The sequence below is a fragment of the Vitis riparia genome, chromosome 10 (assembly GCF_004353265.1).
Source record: "Vitis riparia cultivar Riparia Gloire de Montpellier isolate 1030 chromosome 10, EGFV_Vit.rip_1.0, whole genome shotgun sequence".
Taxonomy (NCBI): Eukaryota; Viridiplantae; Streptophyta; class Magnoliopsida; order Vitales; family Vitaceae; genus Vitis; species Vitis riparia.
In genome coordinates this window covers 10,616,302-10,639,551 of record NC_048440.1, presented here as the reverse complement: position 1 = coordinate 10,639,551, position 23,250 = coordinate 10,616,302, and the positions used below count along the sequence as shown (strand labels likewise).

General features: G+C 38.2%; 2 protein-coding genes across 5 annotated transcripts; both read left to right on the top strand.

The window, feature by feature from the left end:
- Positions 1–244: 244 nt before the first annotated feature.
- LOC117923573 (WPP domain-associated protein) lies at positions 245–23,194 on the top strand. 4 transcript variants are annotated; one of them, XM_034841926.1, is made up of 7 exons: positions 246–399; positions 506–631; positions 1,009–3,517; positions 10,528–10,654; positions 12,277–12,378; positions 15,899–15,977; positions 22,649–23,194. In XM_034841926.1, exons 3-6 carry the CDS (start codon positions 1,101–1,103, stop codon positions 15,959–15,961), a joined length of 2,709 nt encoding a protein of 902 aa, XP_034697817.1. In that variant the 5' UTR covers positions 246–399; positions 506–631; positions 1,009–1,100; the 3' UTR covers positions 15,962–15,977; positions 22,649–23,194. The 4 variants fall into 4 exon arrangements, 3 of the variants coding, with proteins under 3 accessions (XP_034697817.1, XP_034697815.1, XP_034697816.1); XR_004652639.1 differs by lacking the exons at positions 506–631; positions 22,649–23,194 and adding an exon at positions 14,299–14,801 and having other exon boundaries at positions 245–399; positions 15,899–15,980; XM_034841924.1 differs by lacking the exon at positions 506–631.
- Positions 17,557–22,772, top strand: LOC117923090. Its single transcript, XM_034841339.1, has 3 exons — positions 17,557–18,160; positions 18,559–19,222; positions 22,649–22,772. The coding sequence occupies exons 1-3, from the start codon at positions 17,557–17,559 to the stop codon at positions 22,770–22,772; spliced, it is 1,392 nt and encodes a 463-aa protein (XP_034697230.1).
- Positions 23,195–23,250: the final 56 nt, after the last annotated feature.

Genomic DNA, 23,250 nt, shown 5'->3' with positions numbered 1-23,250 from the left:
GGTTGACTATATGTTTGGCATGAAGCCACAAAATAACACTCAAACAACCAAAAGTACCAAGGGATGATATTCCAAATGCAAACAAGCCCTAAATCATAAATTCATAATTTTTCATATCTCAAATTTGTTTCTTTTTTTTATTTTTGTGAAGATTTTTAGGTAAAGTCAAAAAGGGCAAACATGTAAATAATGCTTATCTTGAGGTTGACTTCATTTTCCTTCACTCCCGCTCAACCCAAGTTGCTTCGCTTCACCTTTTCCACTTCTCAAAAAAAGAAAAAAAAACCCTAAAAACAGTAACTCAAAAATTCAGATTTTCCCACAAAATTGTCAGACTAAACCCCTCAAGTTCGAAACTTTTTCGACTCTTCAGTGCCACCTCAGCTCATTGCTTTGCATGTAAGTTTTGTATTTTGGCGTTTGAATTGTTTCAATATCTTTGGGTATTTGTTAATTTTATTTTTCTTTTATTTTCATTTTTTATTTATGGGTTTTGAATTGGAAGTATTGGGTGGAGCTTAGAATTAATGGTGTTGAAGGTATAAGGTAGAATATTCACTTCATTTTGCTCTTTGCGCTTCTGGGTCTGTTTGGCTGCTGAGAAAATGTGGGAAAATTGAAGAATTTGAAGGTTCGGAGCTTTTGAGGTTTTATTCCTTTTACGGTTTTCTAAAGCCCAAAAGGAAGAAAAAAAAAAAAAAAAAACTCAACTCAATGAACTGAGCCTAAAACTAGTTTTTGTCTCAGTTGGGTTCCGTTTGTTGTTTCTTTCTTTTGGGGCCGGGTTTGTTAATTTAACAGAAGATTTCAGTGGTTTGCTTTGATTTGTTCTTCTGTTCCTTCGTTTTCTTAGCACTCAAGCAGACCCTTTTGTGTTTTAGTTCAATTTTTTAACAAACTTTACCCCAGAGGAGTTTAATAATTGAGAATTTGATCAGATAATTGTCAACATTTGTGGATGTTTTTAATTAAAAATTTGCTTGATTTTACTCTGGTTTTTTTTAGCAGATTAGAAAGCTTCTGTGGGATCTGATATGGGTTCAAGATAGTGGAGTTTCTGTGTTATGTTATATTGATAGTGGCATCTTTTCGGGGTACATATGGAGAGTCCAGAGATTTTGGAGAGTATAAGAGTTTCAGATGCTAGTGTTTCTTCTTGTGGTGATGAGTCAGTGCAGCTTAGCAATAGTGTTAAAGGGAGTGAGAATCTTGGTGATGACCTCCTTGAGGATTTGGATTCCTACTTGGAAGATATCAATGATCGATTGACCATTTCAAGGATGGTGAGTAATTCTGTCATCAAGGGCATGGTGAATGCTGTTGCTCAAGAGGCAAATGAGAAAATTGCTATGAAGAACTTGGAGATGGCTGGATTGAAGGAAGCTTTGCATTTTTGTCATGTGGATGCAGATGAAACTGACCCATTTAGGTCCCTGATAAATTTCCATGAGGCAAAAAATAAAAAATGCAGGTCAGCCTCGAGCCTCTTGGCCGCTTTAGCCGAACATGACAGGCTGAGGGAATCTTTGGGAAACCTAAAAATTTCAGCTAGAGAGCAGTTTAAGAAACTCCAGAAAGAAATAAGTGGCATAAGAGGATCTAGTCCTATGAGGAGGATTAATTCAAGTTCTGAGGTGGGATTGTGTGGCATTCTACAAGAGAAGGCATCTGAAAAATGGACGGATGTGGATAAGACAATTGATACTCTAATGACTACCTTAGACACTGTGTATGAGCAAGTGAACAATATTGTATACTTATCTAAGGCATCGGTCTCTGAGTGGTTGCAGGACTGGGAGTTTCAAGGAGAAATTGAAGCTATGGTGATCGAACATTCTATTCGAAGTCTTCGGGAAGAGTTTGAAGAGAGATTGTGGAATCAGAATGCTCATTTTTGTGGTAATGGAAGTGTATACTGGCCAGAAAAGATGAAAGAGATTTCAAGGTTACGCCAAGAATTAGATGCCATTTCTAAGATGCTTTCCACATCTGAATTTGGGCAGATAATATCTCATGGTTCCTGTGAGATTGGTGAGGAATGGAATAATACAAAAGGGACTGATCACTTTCACCGCAAGGTTTTGAGCAACCATGTTTCACCTGCAACTTCAGTTTGGGAGGGAAACGGCAAACATGAGGAGTCTAAAACCAGTATGCCGGAGAATTTGGAATCATCTTCACTACTGAAGCACATGTCAAAAGAAGAATTGTTCAACCATTTTAAGACTGAGATGACAAAGATGAGGAGAAACCATGAGTCTCAAGTGCAAGAGATGGCTGAACAATATATCAGTCTAAAGGGGAAATTCTTAAAAGAAAGGGGATCTTCTTTGCCACTGAGAAAGGATAAGGAATTTGATGCAATGCGGAAAAAGATCCCAGAGGTCATCTTGAAATTGGATGATATTCTTGTGGAAAATGAGAAGTTACCCGCATTTAGTAACAATGCCGAGAGTTTAGGAAGTTTGAAGGACAGATTAGACACCCTTCTTTCAGAAAACCACCAGCTGAGGGACTCACTTACAGATAGGAAAAAGGAAGTTAGATACCTCTCGACACAACTTTCTGTTGCTGCAGAGAAAATGTCACAACATTCTTTGGCAGAGGCAAAATTGTTGAAAAATATAGGGAATCTTAAATCTGCTATAGAAGATGCAAAAATAGAAGCTTCCATTAGTGAAGATGTAAACAAATGCATTCTCAGCGAAGTGACTAATCAGATCAAATGCGATACTGAAGAGTCAAATATGGAGTCTACTCTTATGCAACAGATTTATGAAGTTATTTTAAGAGAAGCTGCCCAGAATTCTGAGACTACTAGCAAATATGAAATTGAAGATTCAGACCTGGAGTTCATTATCATGCAATGGCTCTCTGCAATCATATATAGAGAAGCGATGAAGGATGCTGAGGCAAAACTCAATATCATGAATGTGAAATATGATCGTGAAAATGAAGCTCGAGTTTCCATTGAAATCAAGGTAGTGGAAAAAGAAAAGGCATTGAGATTAGAGTTTGACGAGAAAGAAAGATTAAAGCAAGAGATAATCTTACTGGAAGCATCACTTGAAGAAAAGGAGAGGTGTGCACTGGAAATAGCAGATGCATTAGTGAAAGAAAAGGAGCAGTTCGAGCTAGCTTCTCAAGAGCTTAATAATTTGAGAGAACATACAAATCAGCAGCAGATATTTATTTCTGAGAGCAGTCATGAAGCAGATATAACAAAGGGTAATTTGGTCGAGGCATTGGAGCAAATTGATCTACAGAAGGTGGAAATATGTGAACTAAAACAGAAGCTTGAAATAACAAGAAAGGAGTTAGGGGAAACTGATGAACAAAGAAGGATGCTTCTTGCTGTTGCCCAGGAGACGCAGAATGCCTTATCATTGGTTGAAGCAAGAGAAAGGGAGCACAGTAAGCAAATGGAATCTATCATTGTTTTTATGAATGGATTATCAAAAGTGATGGCTGAATTTGAGGGCCGAGTAGAAAAGGATATCAAACGGAACAGTTTCAGGTACATCCTCAGTTATAGATATCTTTTATTCTTTGCGATTCATGAATATGCATTGAGCCTTTGGTAACTGTCATTGACATAACTGATTCTATTTTCTGCATGGTTCTTGAGACTAGGGAGGCAAGGCTAAGTCTTGTAGGATGTCTGCATGTCTCAAATGGATGCACATATATGATTAATTAAATGGTTGATCCTGATCATGCTGATATGGGTGAAAAAATTGTTTCCATGACAGGGATGTTATGTCTGAATCCAACCTGAGTTACCCATAATTTGTAGTTCACTTTTCTCTTTTCTTTCTTTTTCTTTTTTTTTCATGTCAGTGTCTACTGCTTCTGAATTGTTCAAGTAAAAGTTGTAAAAACTGATGCACATTTGTTTATTTATTATTATTTATTTCTACCTTAGTTAAGTGCAAAGCATACCAATGTAGTTAGTCATTGCTGGATCTATTTTGTTTGAGTTGAATTTCATGGTCACTATTTGGAATTTCTGTTTCTTGCACTAAAAAAACTCTTATTTATAAAATATTTATCAGAAAAAGAAATCATCATAACCATCTTACTTACATACCAAATTTGTAAAGTTTGATTTTCAATATATCAACTGCATGGAAAACTAATTCATTAAAGAAAATAGGATAATGTCAAGGTAGTTCACAAGTTGTCTTCTGTCAATTTGAGCTTAAAGTATGGTTCATGAAGAAAACATGCCTTTGAAGTGAGATCCTTGTTAGTAATTTCATTTTTTGGGGCCTTGGCCTTTGTTATCTCCTTGCTGTCTCTCTCTCTCCATCCTGTGAATCAGTTATCCGTCTCTTCATTTTACATGTGGCCATCGTCGATACTGAAATTAGAGCAGTGGGCATACTAAACGTAGGAGATTACTAGATTAGACATATTACCTTAAAAAATCATTCAGCATATTATGACCAAATCCATGCTTGTAATTAAACCAAGCAATACATCTTTTTTTTTTTTTCTCTTTGTTTGTCTACCTTTGTGTACTTATCTTCCTTTTTCTTAACCTTAGAATTAAATTAACCAATACCGTAATTTTTGCTCTGCTTTGTGTCCATCTTTTTGAAATTACCTCCTTTCCATGACCTCGTGAAAGTTGTTAAAACATCAAGGACAAAAAGCATTCAATTGATCTAATCATTAGTCCCATTAAGACATCAAGGACAAAATGGGAAATTAACCACATTCAAACCTCTTGATCTCTTTTCTTTCAATAAGGGGAGAAATATGCATCTCTTGTCTTTCTACCCTTGTAAAGAGGGAGTTACCAACCCACATTTTCCTCTCTACTTGTTGAAATTTGGCATTCAAAGTTAGGGTTTTTTAATTTAGGAAAGTATTTTAGGAATAAAGAAGGAGAGATCATTTAGGATGATTCAGTTTCCTAATTTTAGGAGAGAATCAAGCTAGATTGATTTTTTCTTATTCAATCAGTTGTGTATATATATGTGTATGGTGTGTACCTAAAGTATCAATAAAGGAATTCAGAAATTCTTCATGGTATCAGAGCCAGTTTTCTGAAACCCTAATCCCTTCTGGCCACCTCGTATTCAGGCCATCATTCATTCCGGCCAAATCTCTCTGGCCATCTCTCAATCCGACCATCTCTCATTCCGGTCATCAGTCCCTGTTCTCAGAGCCAAGGGAGAAAACGCTTTCCGATCGGTAATCGTCGTCAGAAAAACATTCACCGCCGGCGAACTTTTCCGGCGAACTTTCCCGGCGACGGTTTTTTTCACACCGCAAGGAGCGTCTGGAGGAGATCTACAACTTTTCCAAAAACACCGGAGCCAGAAAACCATCCACGCGCCGCCCACGCGCGTTTTTCCGGCCGGCGACTGCATCTCACGCGCCGGCGCGTGAGGGCGCGTGAGCCACTTTCCGGCGACGCGCTTCCTACTCCAAGCTCGCCTGACGCCGACCAGCCACCCTACGTACCTGTTTCTGCCATCCAAGCCCTGCACGTGCCTCTTTTGGGGTCTTTTTGCCTCCGCGAGCCCTCCGATCAGCTTTTCCGACGTCCTCCGGCTATTTTTCCTCAACTCCAATCCCTGCACGTGCCTTGGGAAGTGTTCTTCTACCTTTCCGGTCCATGACGAAATACGGAATGGCATCATCACAAGTATCCAGCGTCACGTCACCAGAATTAGGAGGCAGATCTGAAATTCCAAACCTTGGTGGTAGTGATTCCTCTCCTATTCTCATCACAGGACACAAATTAAATGGCCATAACTACTTACAGTGGTCACAATCTGTGTTGCTGTTCATTTGCGGTAAAGGAAAGGATGAGTACCTCACTGGAGAAGCAGTCATGCCAGAAACTACAGAACCGGGTTTCAGGAAGTGGAAGATTGAAAACAGCATGATCATGTCATGGCTTATCAATTCCATGAATAATGACATAGGTGAAAATTTCTTGCTGTTTAGGACTGCAAAGGACATATGGGATGCAGCCAAAGAAACTTACTCAAGTTCTGAAAATATTTCAGAACTTTTTCAGGTTGAATCAGCCCTACATGACTTCCGCCAAGGAGAGCAGACAGTTACTCAGTATTACAACACACTCACAAGGTATTGGCAGCACCTTGACTTATTCGAGACTCACTCATGGAAATGTCCTGATGATGCAGCAACATACAGGAAAATTGTGGAACAAAAGAGACTGTTCAAGTTTTTCCTAGGACTAAACAGGGAATTGGATGATGTTAGAGGCCGAATCATGGGCATTAAACCCCTGCCAAGTCTCAGGGAGGCTTTTTCAGAGGTTAGGCGTGAAGAAAGTAGAAAGAAAGTGATGATGGGATCCAAAGAGCAACCTGCCCCAACATTGGATGCCTCTGCCCTTGCGACTCGGTCATTTAATAGTAGTGGTGGAGATCGTCAGAAACGGGATAGGCCTTGGTGTGATTATTGTAAGAAACCAGGCCATTATAAGGAGACTTGCTGGAAGCTTCATGGCAAACCAGCTGATTGGAAACCAAAGTCACGGTCTGACAGAGATGGCAGAGCACACGTGGCTGCCAACTCTGAGAGCACCTCTGTTCCCGAGCCGAGTCCATTCAACAAAGAGCAGATGGAGATGCTACAGAAACTATTAAGCCAGGTTGGCAGTGGCAGTACTACCGGTGTAGCCTTCACTGCTAATCGAGGAGGAATGAAGTCGTGGATAGTGGACACAGGTGCTTCTGATCACATGACAGGAGATGCTACCATTCTTCAAAATTACAAGCCAAGTAATGGTCATTCATCCGTCCATATTGCTGATGGTTCAAAGTCAAAAATTGCCGGGACAGGTTCTATAAAACTTACTAAAGACTTGTATCTTGACTCTGTTCTCCATGTTCCAAACTTGGATTGTAATCTTTTGTCCATTAGCAAATTGGCCCGTGATCTCCAATGTGTTACTAAATTTTATCCAAACTTGTGTGTTTTTCAGGACTTGAAATCGGGGAAGATGATTGGCAGTGCTGAACTGTGTTCCGGGCTCTACCTCCTCTCATGTGGTCAATTCTCAAACCAAGTTTCTCAAGCAAGTTGCGTACAGTCTCAGAGTATGTTAGAGTCTTTCAATTCTGTGTCAAATTCTAAGGTCAATAAAGATAGTGAGATTATAATGTTACACTATCGCCTTGGTCATCCTAGCTTTGTTTACCTTGCAAAATTGTTTCCCAAATTATTTATCAATAAAAATCCAGCATCTTATCACTGTGAAATTTGTCAGTTTGCAAAGCATACTCGAACAGTCTATCCTCAAATCCCATACAAACCTTCGACTGTTTTCTCTCTAGTACATAGTGATGTGTGGGGTCCCTCCCGGATAAAAAATATTTCTGGCACTCGATGGTTTGTGACATTCGTTGATGATCATACACGGGTAACATGGGTTTTCCTTATGAAAGAAAAGTCAGAGGTCGGGCACATTTTTCAAACCTTCCATCTTATGGTTCAAAATCAATTCAATTCCAAAATTCAAGTCCTCAAGTCAGATAATGCAAAGGAATACTTTACTAGTAGTCTCAGTACTTATCTTCAAAATCACGACATTATCCACATAAGTTCTTGCGTTGACACCCCACAACAAAATGGGGTGGCTGAACGCAAGAATAGACATCTCTTGGAGGTTGCCCGGTGCCTTATGTTTTCCTCTAATGTTCCAAACTATTTCTGGGGGGAAGCTATTCTCACAGCTACTTATTTGATTAACCGTATGCCATCCAGAGTGCTTACCTTTCAATCCCCACGTCAACTTTTCTTAAAACAATTTCCTCACACCCGTGTAGCCTCTTCTGATTTACCACTCAAAGTATTTGGTTGCACGGCATTCATTCATGTGTATCCTCAAAATCGTAGCAAATTTGCTCCTCGAGCGAATAAGTGCATTTTCCTAGGGTATTCTCCAACCCAAAAAGGGTACAAATGCTATTCTCCAACCAACAAAAGATTTTACACCACCATGGACGTCTCTTTCTTTGAACATTTAATCTTCTATCCCAAATCTCATGTTCAGGGGGAGAGCATGAATGAACATCAAGTTTGGGAGTCTCTTCTTGAGGGTGTACCTTCTTTTCACTCAGAGTTTCAATTCGCGCCCACTGAGTTGTCCACACCCATACCGTCATCAGTCCAGCCATCTCCTATGACCATCCAGTCTCCCATGCCTATTCAACCTATAGCCCCACAACTTGCTAATGAGAACTTACAAGTTTACATCAGGAGGAGGAAAAGACAGGAATTAGAGCACGGATCACAGTCAACATGTGGCCAATATATTGACTCCAATTCAAGTCTTCCTGAAGAGAACATAGGTGAGGATAGGGCTGGAGAGGTGTTAATTCCCAGCATTGATGATTCTACTCTGCCGATTGCATTGAGGAAGGGTGTTAGGAGATGTACAGATCACCCAATTGGGAATCATGTTACATATGAAGGGCTATCACCATCTTACAGAGCATTTGCTACTTCTCTTGATGATACTCAGGTTCCCAACACAATACAAGAGGCATTAAAAATTTCAGAATGGAAGAAGGCAGTACAAGATGAGATTGATGCACTTGAGAAGAATGGGACGTGGACTATCACAGATTTGCCGGTTGGGAAGAGGCCCGTGGGGTGCAAGTGGATTTTCACCATAAATACAAAGCAGATGGATCAGTCGAGAGATTCAAGGCTCGTTTGGTAGCTAGAGGGTTTACGCAATCCTATGGGATAGACTATCAGGAGACTTTTGCTCCTGTTGCAAAACTGAACACTATCAGGATTCTTCTCTCATTGGCTGTCAATCAAGATTGGTGCTTGCAACAACTGGACATAAAAAATGCGTTTCTAAATGGTGACCTAGAAGAGGAAGTCTACATGGAAATACCACCTGGTTTCGAAGGAAGTATGGCAAAGAATCAGGTTTGCAAACTCCAAAAATCCTTGTACGGCCTTAGACAATCTCCCCGAGCCTGGTTTGATAGATTCACAAAAGCAGTCCTGAAGCTGGGCTACAAACAAGGTCAGGCTGATCATACTCTATTTGTCAAGAAGTCTCATGCCGGGAAAATGGCCATATTGATAGTCTATGTTGATGATATTATTCTATCTGGGAATGATATGGAGGAATTACAGAATTTGAAGAAGTATTTGTCAGAGGAGTTTGAAGTTAAAGACCTTGGAAATTTGAAATATTTCCTTGGTATGGAAGTGGCTAGATCAAGAAAGGGAATTGTAGTCTCTCAAAGAAATACATACTCGATCTTCTTAAGGAGACCGGTATGCTTGGATGCAAACCAATTGATACTCCTATGGATAGTCAGAAGAAACTTGGTATCGAGAAAGAAAGTACACCGGTAGATAGGGGGAGATATCAGCGGCTCGTCGGGCGCTTGATTTATCTCTCACACACTCGGCTAGATATTGGCTTTGCAGTGAGTGCTGTAAGTCAATTCATGCACAGCCCCACTGAGGAACACATGGAAGCAGTCTACAGGATTCTTAGATATTTAAAAATGACACCAGGGAAAGGTCTATTCTTCAGAAAGACAGAGAACCGTGACACTGAAGTATACTCAGATGCGGATTGGGCAGGAAACATCATTGACAGGCGGTCCACTTCTGGATATTGTTCTTTTGTTTGGGGAAATCTTGTTACCTGGAGGAGTAAGAAGCAATCCGTTGTAGCCAGAAGTAGTGCAGAAGCTGAGTACAGAGCTCTTGCACAGGGAATCTGTGAAGGGATTTGGATAAAAAGGGTTCTTAGTGAACTGGGGCAAACGAGTTCATCTCCAATTCTGATGATGTGTGATAATCAGGCAGCTATAAGCATAGCAAAGAACCCCGTGCATCATGACAGGACCAAGCACGTTGAGATTGACAGACACTTCATCACAGAGAAGGTGACTAGTGAGACGGTTAGATTGAACTATGTTCCTACCAAGCACCAAACCGCAGACATCCTCACCAAAGCTTTACCTAGGCCTAACTTTGAAGACTTAACTTGCAAGCTGGGATTATATGATATATATTCTCCAGCTTGAGGGGGAGTGTTGAAATTTGGCATTCAAAGTTAGGGTTTTTTAATTTAGGAAAGTATTTTAGGAATAAAGAAGGAGAGATCATTTAGGATGATTCAGTTTCCTAATTTTAGGAGAGAATCAAGCTAGATTGATTTTTTCTTATTCAATCAGTTGTGTATATATATGTGTATGGTGTGTACCTAAAGTATCAATAAAGGAATTCAGAAATTCTTCACTACTCTTTGAGGGTGCACCTGGATCCTGTCATTTAAAGAAAAAAAGATCCTATAAAAATGTATGCTACTGGTGGTCCATGGCTACTTTAAAAAATGAATGGATTTTACCTTTTTTGTTTCATAGTAATGGTATGAATCATGTCTCGTGGTATCTTTGATGCGGTTTGGCCTAAAGATGTTTTTATTTTTTATTTTTTGTGACATTTTGAGTTAAGTTTATTGATTTGAAAAGTATAATATATGCTGTTTGTTTTCAGATTGGAACATGCAAATTCTCAATTGACTCCCCTTATCCAGAAAGCTAATATACTTAGAAGAACAAGTCTGCGATACAAGCAGAGGCTTGAGAGGAGATATTCTGACCTACAAAAGGCTGAAACTGAAGTATGTTTGTTGAAACCATCCTTCGAACTACTTTTTGACCTGTGTGGTTTCTGGAAATTTAAAACCTGATTTACATTAAAATGATATTATGGTTATCTCTTGCATGTATTTATACTATGAAATGCTTGTATTGAAAATTGAACAGCATTGCATGTACAGGTTAGGAATGATAAACTAGTTGTAATTATATTGCACAATAGAAGTTGAATTGACATTGTTACAGATGCTAGCATATGTTTTTTTTTTTTCTTTTCTATCAGAAACAATAGATGTGTTAATTAGGAATAAGAAGTTTATGAGAAGGATGAGGAATCCTTCCCACAGATACAAAAACTGATCAAAATATAATTGAACTCCTCCACTATACAAAATAGGTTAGACCTCACATGTTTTCTTCAGTTTCCCAGAGGAACCCTGCTATGCCATTTCTTTTCCATGGTTTTTGAAGAAAATGTTTTGGGCTCAACTCTGTATCTTATAGGCATGTACAATCACTGAATCAAATGCTGGGTACCTTTGTTGTGACAAAAGGTTGCAAGAAAACCTTAGATAATTAATGTCAGAACATAAAATGATTGGAATTTTACCTCATATAATTCTGTAGTTTGGAATCTGGACTCATTTTTTTTTATCGCAAGGAGCAAAACATTAAAAGATGGGCTGGTAACTTATAATTAAAAGCTTAGTGATTGATTGGCATTGTTGCTTGTATTCAAGGAAAAAAGTGAATTAGAGAACAGGTAAGGCATTTCTATTTCCGATACTGTTCTAGAAATAGGAAATGTATTTGGTACTCTGAAGATCGGAAACAAAAATTCTTTGTATTTCTGTCATTTTCTTTGTTACATTGAGGCTCCTGCCTGTCTTGCTCCCCGTGTTTGTGTGTGGTGTATGTGTTCACGACTTCACGTTGTATGCCAACAATGCATCACTGAGCTAAGAAAAACTTGTGTGAAGCTCTTTTTCTCTCTTTTTTCCCCCCCAAATATGTTCTTGATCGTTCTCACCTTTTTCCAACATGCAAAGCTCACTAGCTTTCTACTTTTTGTATCAGTACCCTTCTGAAAAAATTTTCTTTGCTAATTTTTTTCCCATTCTTCTTCCAACTCTCAGATTACCAATATTTTGTTGCTAATTTTTTATTGTATTTGTTTGAAGAATATGCCCTTGTTAAACTTATGGCCTACTTTTTAATTTTTTTTAATTTTATTCTTATTTTTTCTCTCTTGATCAGTTTGATATGTTTTGAGCGTATGTTTTATTGTGGATGATTTGGGAGTAGCTACACAGAATATATATTTCTTAATTAAATGTAAAAAAGAAATATCTTTTAGTATAATAAATGATACACGTTCGCTGTTCATTATTTGTTTCTAAAAAATTTAATTTTGGATTTCAAAGCTTGAAAAAGAATAAAAGGCATTCATCTGGGTACGCATTGGGTACTGAATCCTTTTTAACTGATAATGCATTGATACTTTGTATCAGTTGTTAAAAAATGACACAGAAGACATCAGTGATTGCCTATTGCATCCCATGTTTAATTTATGTATCCTAAATTGGGCTTTGTTGTATATATTTTGTTTATCGTTTTCTTACTGGATTTTCTCCTTGGAGTTCAGGTTGATCTTTTGGGTGATGAGGTGGATGCTCTTCTAAGCCTTCTTGAAAAAATATACATTGCACTTGATCATTATTCACCGATATTGCAACATTATCCTGGTGTAAGATACTCTTTCTTAACATTAGCTATGGTTCATATTTTTCCTCAGTAAAATTGTAATTTGAATGTGCATTCTTGCATTACTTTGTGCTTGTCTTTGTTTGTCCATTTGAATCTCTTCTTTCATCATACTGGAAATAGTCATCCTAGGAAGATAAAAGCAACTGTTTCTTTTCAAAAACACCAACAAAGAGAGCGGAGCTTTCCTTAAATTCCAAGTTCTATTTATGTTACAGGAGTAGTTTTATGGTCAATTGATTATGTCCGATTCAACCGTTTGTAGCCTACAAGATTTTTATTTGAAGTGATACCATCAAAATTGTGATCCCCTTCCATGTTTTATTTTTGTCATGTACTGCAATTTTATCTGTAAATAACTCTCTCTTGGAAATAAGAAAAAAGAACAGCAGAAATCATCATATTTCACATAAAGCCAGGCAACAAAATTATTGTTTCACCCTCCAATGCCCTGGTGGAGATTAATTTAGATTGTTCTATTAGGTTAATTGGGTGGAGCTTTTGTCTTTGCAGGCCCTAAATGATGAAAAATATATAATTCAAAGTTTTCTGACAGATTTGGAATAGAGCCTTTCAACTGTTCCTCTCTGCTATCATGTTTTTCTCCTTTCTTGCATACTTTGAGGAAGTATCATTGAGACACTTGTATTTTGAGTTCTCTTGTTGCCTTTTGTTTATCCCCTTTTTCTTTGTTAATTCTGGTTCTAGGGTTAGGATTGAATTTTTAGTTTCTCATGAATGGTGGCTAAGCGTTTGAGGATGTTAAGGTTTTATCTTTCTAGTAAGAATTTTTGTTTTGATTTGGTGATGACAATTTCTCAGAAGATTTTGTTATTTTGAGCTTGAATTTTGTGGCTGATTGATTATCTTTACATGATTTTTTTTTTTAAATTCCTTTTCAAGGGTTGCAAAATCTGACTTTTACTTATATGGTCAGAACATAAGTTTTGAAGCTTTATTCTGTGTTCTCAGAAGTTGGTTTAGCTTGTTAGTTTTTGGAATAGACAGTAAAACTGCATTCTGTCATTGATCATAGTATTCAGAAATCTATTTTATTCTTTATGAGAATGTGCTGTAGTCCTCTACTGATGAAACAGGAGAAGGAAAAATATTTTATTTCATGGATGAAATCATTTTAATCTTGAACCATAGTTAAAATGAATGTTGAGTCATGACTGATAATCAGTTACTAAGGGAACATTATTGGCTTTTAATTATCACTAGGCTTCAATTTTATATTCTTTGACTGATCACCAAAGGTACGGCAAATGATTTGTGGACCCCCCCACCTAGGATGTTTTGTGTATACTGCCTGTATACTTAGGACCTGCCACCTCTCTTTGTGACGTTTCTAATACATGCTCTTGTTGTCTATAATATTAAAAAAAACAAAAAAACAAAAAAACAAAATAAAAAAAGACTTGTGGACCTTCTAACTGCAAAGGGCAAAAAATATGTAATGCTCTGAAAATTGTTCAGAGAAGACTTTGAATTATAGACTAGAGAACATCGGACTTTTGATTTGTTGGCCTGCCACATGGCTTGTAGATTCTCACTTCTAATTGGCACCAATTTCATCTGGTTGTACCTTCATATATTGAGGTTTGAATTGCAGTATTACTTACCATTACAAGAAGGATAACACACACAACATTTTATTTTATTTAATTTTTATATATAATGTTTCTCCTCCTTTTATCATTAATATGCTGTATATAAGAAAAAAGGAGCATTCAACGTTCCGGGATGCTTTTATGTTCCAGCATCTTCTCCATGACGAAAAAATGTTCAGAATACCCAAAATTCTTTGGAACAAAAGTATGGTTTAACAAATTAATTAAGAATCTCAAAAGATGTTCTTTGTAAATAGTATTTTTTGATAAGTAAATTTTTTGGTATACAGAATTGAACCTGGAACCTACCTGCCCTTCACCCCAGCTTCATGCCACCCAAGGTAGGTCACAGGGCTAGGATGTTCTTCATAATTCATAATCATCCAACAAGTAAGAAAATAAAATCAGAATTCTTGATCTTCTGTAAATCTCTCACTGCTAATTTATTTCAGTTAGCAATCCCACAAGCGTGTGGAGACTGTTTCCTCATTGTATTAGGCTTCCCATCCATATGAATTTAATGCGATTATTTTTAGGATAAAGTAATGTCAAGCAACACACTGCTGTGCTGTGTGCAGCACCTTGTGCCAGCCCTAGTGCTGCCCCTCCAGCAACACTTAGCCTACTGATGATGCTGTTGTAGCCTCCATTTCAATCTTGTCTTGACCCCTGAGGCCCTCATGGGTGCAAGGTGTTTGCCCATGGGGCCCTTAGTGCAGTGTCGTCCAAGTTAAGGGGCTAACAAACCACCCCCAACTGATGAAGTCGACGCCCTCGTTGACTTAGACTTCAGGTATCTCTGGACTGCCTCCTCAAATTGCCAGAGTGACATCACTTTCCCAACTTACCTCTGATTCAGGAAGAAATTAACAATTGCTTTATTAATATTAAATCAAAAAGTTATAATTAATTTTAAAATATTTATAATTAATTGAATTTAGCATTAAGTGATCAAATAAAAAAAATTAATTCTTAATATTATCAAAATCCAATCCTAGTGTATGCTTTTATGATTATTCAAATCATGATAAATGTGACAAAAGTTTATTTTATTGATTTTTTTTTAGTTTATCTGATCACATTTATTTTTCTGATAATTTTCATAAGATTTTTAGATTTTTGAACTTTTATACTAGCATGTTGTGTTATCGCCTGATACCAAGAAGGATGTACCTTAGGACCTTCCGAGTCAGTAACCAATACTGCAACTTTAAACTATGATGGTTGGAGAACTCCTTGCCCTTCTACATAAGCAACATGAATGAAACAGAATGCTACTCATTTTCATTAACTAGTGAATGATAAGAAATTTTCCCTAGATTCTTTTCACATGAAAAAGACATGCCATGGATCTGTCACCAGGGACTTAGACATCAATTCTTGGAAAGGAGATGAATTCCTGAGTGAAAGGGGCTTGAAGGAAGGTTTGACTGTAAAGACCCCTTAAGTATTCCTGACGGCACCTGGTAAATCTATATTTTTTGTATAGATTTTAAAATTTTGATACCTCAAATTTTAAAATTTCTAAAAATAATTTTTAAAAACATAAGGTAAATCTATACTTTTTATACAAGGTGTTTTACTTTTATGTAGAAGTTTCTGATTTTAAAAACACAAAACAGGAATTGTATCCAAATAGACACTAAGTTACGAAAAAATCTCTTAAAGAAAGTTTAAATGGTTCTCAATCCAATTCATGAACATGTCCATATGAACACAGATTGAAAAAATAGACTTTCTGCCTTAATGTAGGTTTGTGTGGTACCTTGTCATTCCATTTTAAGATTCTCTTGTATTCCATTTGCAATATATATATATATATTATATATATAGATGTACGCGTGTGTGTGTTTTGTCAATATGTTGAGCCATTTCTCTTGCTTGTTGCAGGTAATTGAGATCCTAAAGCTGGTTAGAAGAGAATTAAGTGCAGAATCTACCAAGCCAGCCTAATATGCTTTTTGACAAGGTAATACTTACCCTTCTTTACCTAGAAAATTATGATGTACTAAGTTTTCTGTAAGGGAATTATGCTGTTTTTGTAAGATGTCTAACCAGACTGGGAAAGACTTCGGGCCTAGTACAGAACTTACATATCTATATATCCTCTTACAAGAAGACATCTTAAAATTCAGCCATGTAGGGTATTACCTAATGTTCCCATCCCATAATAACATGTCTAGCACTCTTTATTTTTCAAGGTAAAATGATGACAGACAATTCTTATATTGCTGCTTGGTAAAATACTGGTGGGCAGGGCTTATGGTTTTCAGTATTATCAAGGGGAAGGTGAAATTATGTTTATAGATGGGCTTAGGAGTAGATTGGCTATGGTGTATGGTATTTTATGGGCTGATATTGAAATGAAATCCTTATTGGAATTTTTGAACAGGAAAGGGAACCTCAGATTTTACTGCTAGGTGTGAGGGTAAAAGTGGGGTTAGGGTTTATTATGAAGGGGATACGGTTTTGGAAATAACATTAGTATCAAGGGAGGATTGGTTGTGTTCATAGCGGTGCACATTAACGTAGATTTTCACCATCTAAGCACATGGAAAGTATACAACAGATGCTGAAAGGCACATAGCATTGCTAAAAACTTAGAGGAGTTGCTGATGACACAATATTCTTCTCAAGAGCTAGAGAGAAGGACCTGTACAACCTCAAGGTAATCTTGTTGGTTTTTGGATGCATTCATGGGTTCAAGTTGAATTTCAATAAGAGTACCCTATTGGGTATCAATATTAATTAGACTCTAAATATCTTTGAACCAACTAACATGGTCAACAAAGTCATGAGTGAAGTTTCAAGGCAAGGGAGGAGATAGAAACACAAGATACTTCCATAGGATGGCTAATGCTCATAAAAGGAGAAATTGGTTGAGGAAGATTAAAATTAACAGAATGTGGTGTTTAGAGGAGAATGAGATTCAAGAGGGGGTGGTGAGGGCTTTCTAGAATCTGTTGACAGAGTCGGGTGATTGGAGTCCTAGCCTGGAGGGATTGGACTTTGATTGAATCGGGGATGAAGATGTAGCCAGGTTGGAGGAACCTTCAGGGAAGAGGAGATCTCCTCGGCCCTGCTTGAGCTGAATGGAGATAAGGCTTCGGGCTTGGACGGTTTCACCATTGCTTTTTGGCAGTTTAGTTAGGAATTCGTGAAGGAGGAAGTTATGGGCTTCTTTAGAGAATTCCATGAGGGGGGAAATTTCGTTAGGAGCTTGAATACCACTTTCTTGGTTTTAATACCAAAAAAAGGAGGCGCAGACGACCTTAGAGATTTCAGACCTATCAGCTTGGTGGGAGGTTTTTACAAGCTGTTGGCTAAAGTCTTAGTTAACAGGTTGAAAAAAGGTGTTAAGTAAGGTGGTGTCTACAGCCCAAAACGCTTTTGTTGAAGGAAGGCAAATACTTGATGTTGTGCTGATAGCTAATGAAGCTATAGATTCTTTGATAAAAAGAAATGAGAGCGGGTTTTTATGCAAGCTGGATATAGAAAAGGCATATGACCACTTAAGTTGGAATTTTCTATTGATTGTGATGCGAAAAATGGGTTTTGGGGATAAGTGGGCAGCCTGGATAAGATGGTGCATATCCACAACGAGCTTTTCGGTTCTGGTTAATGGTACTCCGTCGGGCTTTTTCCATAGCAGTAGAGGTTTGAGGGAGGGAGATCCTCTATCTCCATATCTCTTTGTGATTGGGATGGAGGCCCTTAGCACCCTCATTAATAAAGCTGTAAGTGGGGGTTTCCTATCAGGTTGCAGGATTAGGGGAAGGGTAGGAGACGGGATTCAAATAACCCATTTGCTATTCGCTAATGACACTCTCATATTTTGTGAAGCTACCACAGAGCAGATGTCATCTTTGTGTTGGATTTTAATGTGGTTTAAAGCCATTTCAGGCCTGAAAATAAATTTGGACAAGAGCAAAAATTTTCCGGTGGGAAGGGCTGATAATGTGGAGGAATTGGCTCTAGAATTAGGCTATAAGGTGGGGGCGCTGCCCTCCTATTATTTGGGGCTTCCTTTAGGGACTGCTTATAACTTGGTGGCAGTTTGGGATGGGATGGAGGAGAGGTTCTGGAGGAGGTTGGCCATGTGGAAGAGACATTTTATTTCTAAAGAGGGAGGATTACCCTCATTCGGAGCACGTTGTCAACCATATCCATATACTATATGTCTATGCTATGGTTGCCACGAGTAGTAAGATTGAGGTTAGAGAAAATTCAAAGGGATTTTCTTTGGGGTGGAGGGGGGTTGGAGAAGAAGCCTCATCTTGTGAAGTGGTCGATTGTTTGTTCGGATAAAAAAAAGGGTGGTTTGGGTGTTAGATGCCTTTCTAAACTCAATAGAGCCCTCTTGGGTAAATGGAGTTGGTGCTTTGTGGAAGAAAGGGGGACCCTTTGGAAACAAGTTATTAGTAGGAAGTATGGGGTAGAAGAAGGGGGGTGGTGTACCTAGGAAGTAAGGGAGGGGTATGGTGTGGGGCTTTGGAAGGAAATTAGAAAGGAATAGCCTCTTATGAAAAACTTTTTTGTTTTTTCTACAGGGGATGGTAGAAGAGTGAGATTTTGGGAGGATAGGTGGTGCAGAGACAAGGCTCTAAGTCTTTCTTTCCCTTCTTTGTATGCTTTGGTGACTTCTAAAGAGGCATGGGTGGCGGAGGTTTGGGATGCTACAGGGGAGGATGGGGGATGGAACCCACGCTTTTCTAGGCCGTTTAACGATTGGGAAATGGAGATGGTGGAGAGATTCATTTTCTTATTGCAAGGGAAGAGGGTGGTTATCAATTTGGAGGATCAGATGCAGTGGAAGGAGGCTAAGGATGGTAATTTTTCTGTGAAATCCTTTTATAGAGCTTTGGAGGGCAGCAGCACAGTCCCGTTCCCGAAAAGTATCATTTGGAGCACTTGTGTTCCTACTAAGGTCGTTTTTTTTGCTTGGGAAGCCACTTGGGGTAAAGCTCTAACGTTGGACCAGCTAAAAAAGAGGGGCTGGTCTCTTCCGAATGGATGTTACCTTTGTGGTGTTGCTGAAGAGACTGTTGATCATCTTCAAATTCATTGCACCAAGGCAAGGGTTTTATGGGAGTTGTTATTTAACCTTTTTGGTGTGATGTGGGTTCTTCCATCGTCAGTGAAGGAGATCCTTCTTGGGTGGTATGGTGTGTTTGTGGGCAAGAAGCGGGTTAAAGTTTGGAGAGCAGCCCCTTTGTGCCTCTTTTGGATGGTTTGGAAGGAAAGAAATAGGTTGCTTTTGAAAATGAGGATTTTTCGACCCAAAGGTTGGAATATTCTTTTATTTGTAATTTGTGGTCTTGGTCTAAGTTGTGTATAGCTGAAGGGCCTAATTCTTTAATTAACTTTTTTGAGTGGTTGGGCTATAAATGAGGGTGGGTGAGTTTTTTGTATCCCTCTTTTTTTTCGTTTTTGCCTAGAGGAGCCTGTCTTATACTTCCTGTATGCTTTGGGTTAGCCATTGGGCGTTCTTATTAATATACTCATTCTCTGCCTTTGCCTATATAAAAAAAACTTATAGAGGAGACTCACCTAAAAGAGATTATTAGAATCTCCACCATAAATTGGTGCAAAAGTCTGAAGATAATCATGTTCATTGAGATTGTTTGTCTTTATACTCTTGCTTGTATTGGAGCATGATTACCAAATTCCTCAAACTGAGAAATAGGAACTTTCAAAAGAAGAAATTTGTAAAAGCTGAAACTTCGTAGTCTCTATGTAAGACTAATTTAGGAAACCAGAATCAAATAAGAAACCTCTATAAGCAATACTTGGGAAAGCAGAGACTTTCCATTTGGCCTCATTTCCAAATCGAATTCGTCTTTATTCTTTCTTTTTGTTCAGTTATTTATTTTAAATGATAGATAAGAAAGATTTTGTTAAAATAAATACTCCAAAACGGGGATTAAAAGTTTCAACGAACAGAGAAAAAGGAAGATACCGCAAAAATTGATCCCTGTTTCTAACCCCACTTGCTGTAACAAATTAACAATGAAATCCGAGAAATGAATCATACTTTTTTTTTCATGAATTCCAAGGTTGACATGCTTAAGGATTACTAAACAATACAAGTAAGAAAGATTTCTTCTCACTGAAAGAATCCTCCTATTGCATTCCTTCCATACACAACAAGAAACCTAGAGGACAAACATCTGCACTTTTGACCTCCCACCTTGAAAACTTGCCTACTGTTCAGCACTTCAGGAGCACCCTCTTTACCACATAAAGGTCCAAAAAATTGACCCAAATCTTAGGCCACCAAAGGGTGTAGAAGATGGTTAGCAGTTTCCTCATATGGCTTTGACATGCAGCACCAAATTGGGAGGATTCTTCTCCTCATTACATAAATGTGGTTTGCTACTCAAACTGTCAGCCTTTTAGTAGAACCCACCTATGTGGGGAGCTGAGGTACTCTAGATAATGGACACTTCTTGAAAATCCAATGAGATTCCTCATTATTGAAGGATTTCATTGAGAATGCACCATTTTTGGTCAGCTTCAAACAATTTTCATCTCTCATCCGTGCCTCAAGAGTCATTGAACCAAAAAGGTGCCAGTCATCTCCAATTTCTAATCATTGAACTAATCGAAAACCTCAGAATTCAATATCCCCCTGCCTCTAATAAAGCCCTGTCCTCTGTCACTGTGACATCTGTAAGGCCACTATCCTGAAAGATTATGGAACCTTGCCATCGGTGTCACATCCTCACAGTAGACATCATTTGTTTTTTTGATCAGAAATGAAGAAAAGTATATTAATAGAGGAAAAGATACAGGAGAAAGAAGAGATACAAGAGAAAGAGAAGAAACCAAGAGAAGGATGAGAGGACCTTCTCACAAAACAAAAACTGAACAAAAGAGAAAACACCCAACTAAAGAAAACTAAAAACATAGAAAAAACCCAACACTCTCAAACTTTTGAAGCGCAAATCGCAGTCCAGTTGAGTTGTAAAACACTTAAGAGGAACTCCTCTAAAAGCTGCAGTACAAGAGGCCCAAAGAGAGGAAAAGAACAGAATCAAGTCCCACAACATCTCTTCCGTTCTCCCCTTATCCTCAAAGATCCTATTGTTTCTCTCTTGCCATACCATCCATAACAAAGTAAGGCAAGCAATTTGCCAAAGTGTCTTGCCTCTTAATGAGTTCCCCAAGCCTTTAAAAGCAATAACCAACATGTCCTCAATACTCCTTGGAGGAACCCAAGCCAACCCTGCTAGATTGAACAACTTGTGCCAAAGTCCAATGGTAACAGGGCAATGAAGAAAAAGGTGGTTTATCGATTCTCCATTTCTTTTGCAAAGAATGCACCATTGAGGACAGAGGGATTTGTAGGGTCTTCTCAACTCACAGTAGACATCATGGCTCATGTCAAAACCTTTCCTCTTGATCATCTCCAGCTGGAAATGAAATATATTGCAAAAGTTTCTCCAATCCTCTTCTAGTAGTTTTTCGAACACCTCCCTATATGGTCCCCTGACACCACCTTCCTTTCTACCCAGACTGCACTGACTACTCTCCTCCAAAGACAGTCTCTCTCAGCACCAAATCTGTGTAACCATTCCCTTAAAAATACTTTATTTATAGTACCCAAGCCCCTAATGTCCAACTCCTGTACCCCTGGGAGAGCATAGTATCTCTCATTATACAATATTTGTTTTCCTCCCATTCCACACTCCTCCCTGTAGAAAATCTTCTGCAGTTTTTTCATTTTTATCTTTGCTCTTTGACAATGAAAATAGAAAAGGAGTAAACTGGGTAAGCAGGACAGGTACTCCTAACAACAGTCAATCTCTCTCCTTAAGATATGTAATATCTCTTCCACATCACCAATCTTGTCTAATTTGCAAGTAGGTGATAGTATATACACATAAAAATAAAAGATACCTAGAAGAAAAAATCTATTTGAGGGTGCAGTCCTTTTTATTTTATCTTTGTATTATGCAAATAAGAGATGCCACATATTTACAAAAATTATCTAAAGAAAAGGGGGTGAATTCTAAGAGCACTATATTAGCATGGTATATGTTGTGGACATATTGCCTAAAAGTTTAAGCTTGTACAAGAACTCTGCTTCAGTACAGGTTATGGAGTTTGAGTTTGTCATTTATAAACCCATCCCTTTCTTTGTAATCCGTAATATGTGAGGCAACTCCACACATCTGAGGCAGTGTGCGAGGTGAGATGTTATACCTTAAAGCTTAAGCTTCTGGGTCAATTTGATAGCCCAACACAGAGGATGCATACAAGGTGCCCTAGGTCACTGAACCAACTGAACAAAATCATAAACCAGCTGGTTCAGTGAGGCCCAAAAGCCAAAACTACAAAATCAACAAAGGAGATATCTATATCCATTACAGGACCTTTAGATCACATTGTGCATATCATCTCGCAACTCAGTGCAAGATCTTGCTTAAAACTTGATCATGTAGCCTCCCACCATGGGGGCACTACTAGGACACACGAACCTCCGGGCAAATTGGTCCATACCTACTTTTATAGACTATCATTTTAATGCCTAAGAACATTCATGATTTAGAAAACAGAAAATATTTGAGTAGCTCTATGGAAATGTTTGCTTAAATATGATCCATCTTCTCATACTGTTACTCTTTGGATGGACAGATACAGGAGCACTTCTTTACTGGACAGACAGCATCACATCGTTCCAGCTGCTGCTTGCCCCAGTTTCCTCTGTAAATTAGCCAACCCTAATGAAGCAATACCTTACATGGGCCAAAACGTCTAAAGAAACGATTCTTTTTTTGCAGTGGTTGTGTCATAAAGGACATAGCCCTTTTTGCGATACCTATGTTTTGTTGATTCCAATAGAAGAAAATTTGATGAAGAGAATTAGGAGAGAAGTCGAACAGTTGGAGAAAGGTGGGCAGATAATTCAAGGAGTTTGGTGATCGTAGCGCATAATTATCACATTTTTTTGTCAGGGAAACAGTATGGCCCTACCCTACCCAGTGGACAGAGAATTAGAAGTTTTTATCTTTATATGATAATTCCCTATTTCACGTCTTTTTTTATAATATTCCTTTTTAAAGAAAGATTGAGTCCATAGTGTATATTTTCTTCTTCCAATGCAGTAAATGAAAGAAAATTAGTTGTCTTATATGTCAACTATCCCCTTTATGAATGTATGTATGTGGCCTTCTGTTGTAATTTTTAAAATTAGTACTGGTAATGTGTATGTTGTGAGAAATGGGTTTGAATTGAAA

Excerpts from the sequence above, each read along its gene's own strand:
- LOC117923090 (XM_034841339.1), top strand. The coding sequence starts at position 17,557 with ATGGGTTTTGGGGATAAGTGGGCAGCCTGGATAAGATGGTGCATATCC. Across the intron at positions 18,161-18,558 it reads ATTACCCTCATTCGGAGCAC|GGGATGGTAGAAGAGTGAGA; the intron begins GTTGTCAACCAT and ends TTTTTTCTACAG. Across the intron at positions 19,223-22,648 it reads GTTTGGAGAGCAGCCCCTTT|ATACAGGAGCACTTCTTTAC; the intron begins GTGCCTCTTTTG and ends TTGGATGGACAG.
- LOC117923573 (XM_034841924.1), top strand. The coding sequence starts at position 1,101 with ATGGAGAGTCCAGAGATTTTGGAGAGTATAAGAGTTTCAGATGCTAGT. Across the intron at positions 3,518-10,527 it reads ATCAAACGGAACAGTTTCAG|ATTGGAACATGCAAATTCTC; the intron begins GTACATCCTCAG and ends GTTTGTTTTCAG. Across the intron at positions 12,379-15,898 it reads TATTGCAACATTATCCTGGT|GTAATTGAGATCCTAAAGCT; the intron begins GTAAGATACTCT and ends TGCTTGTTGCAG.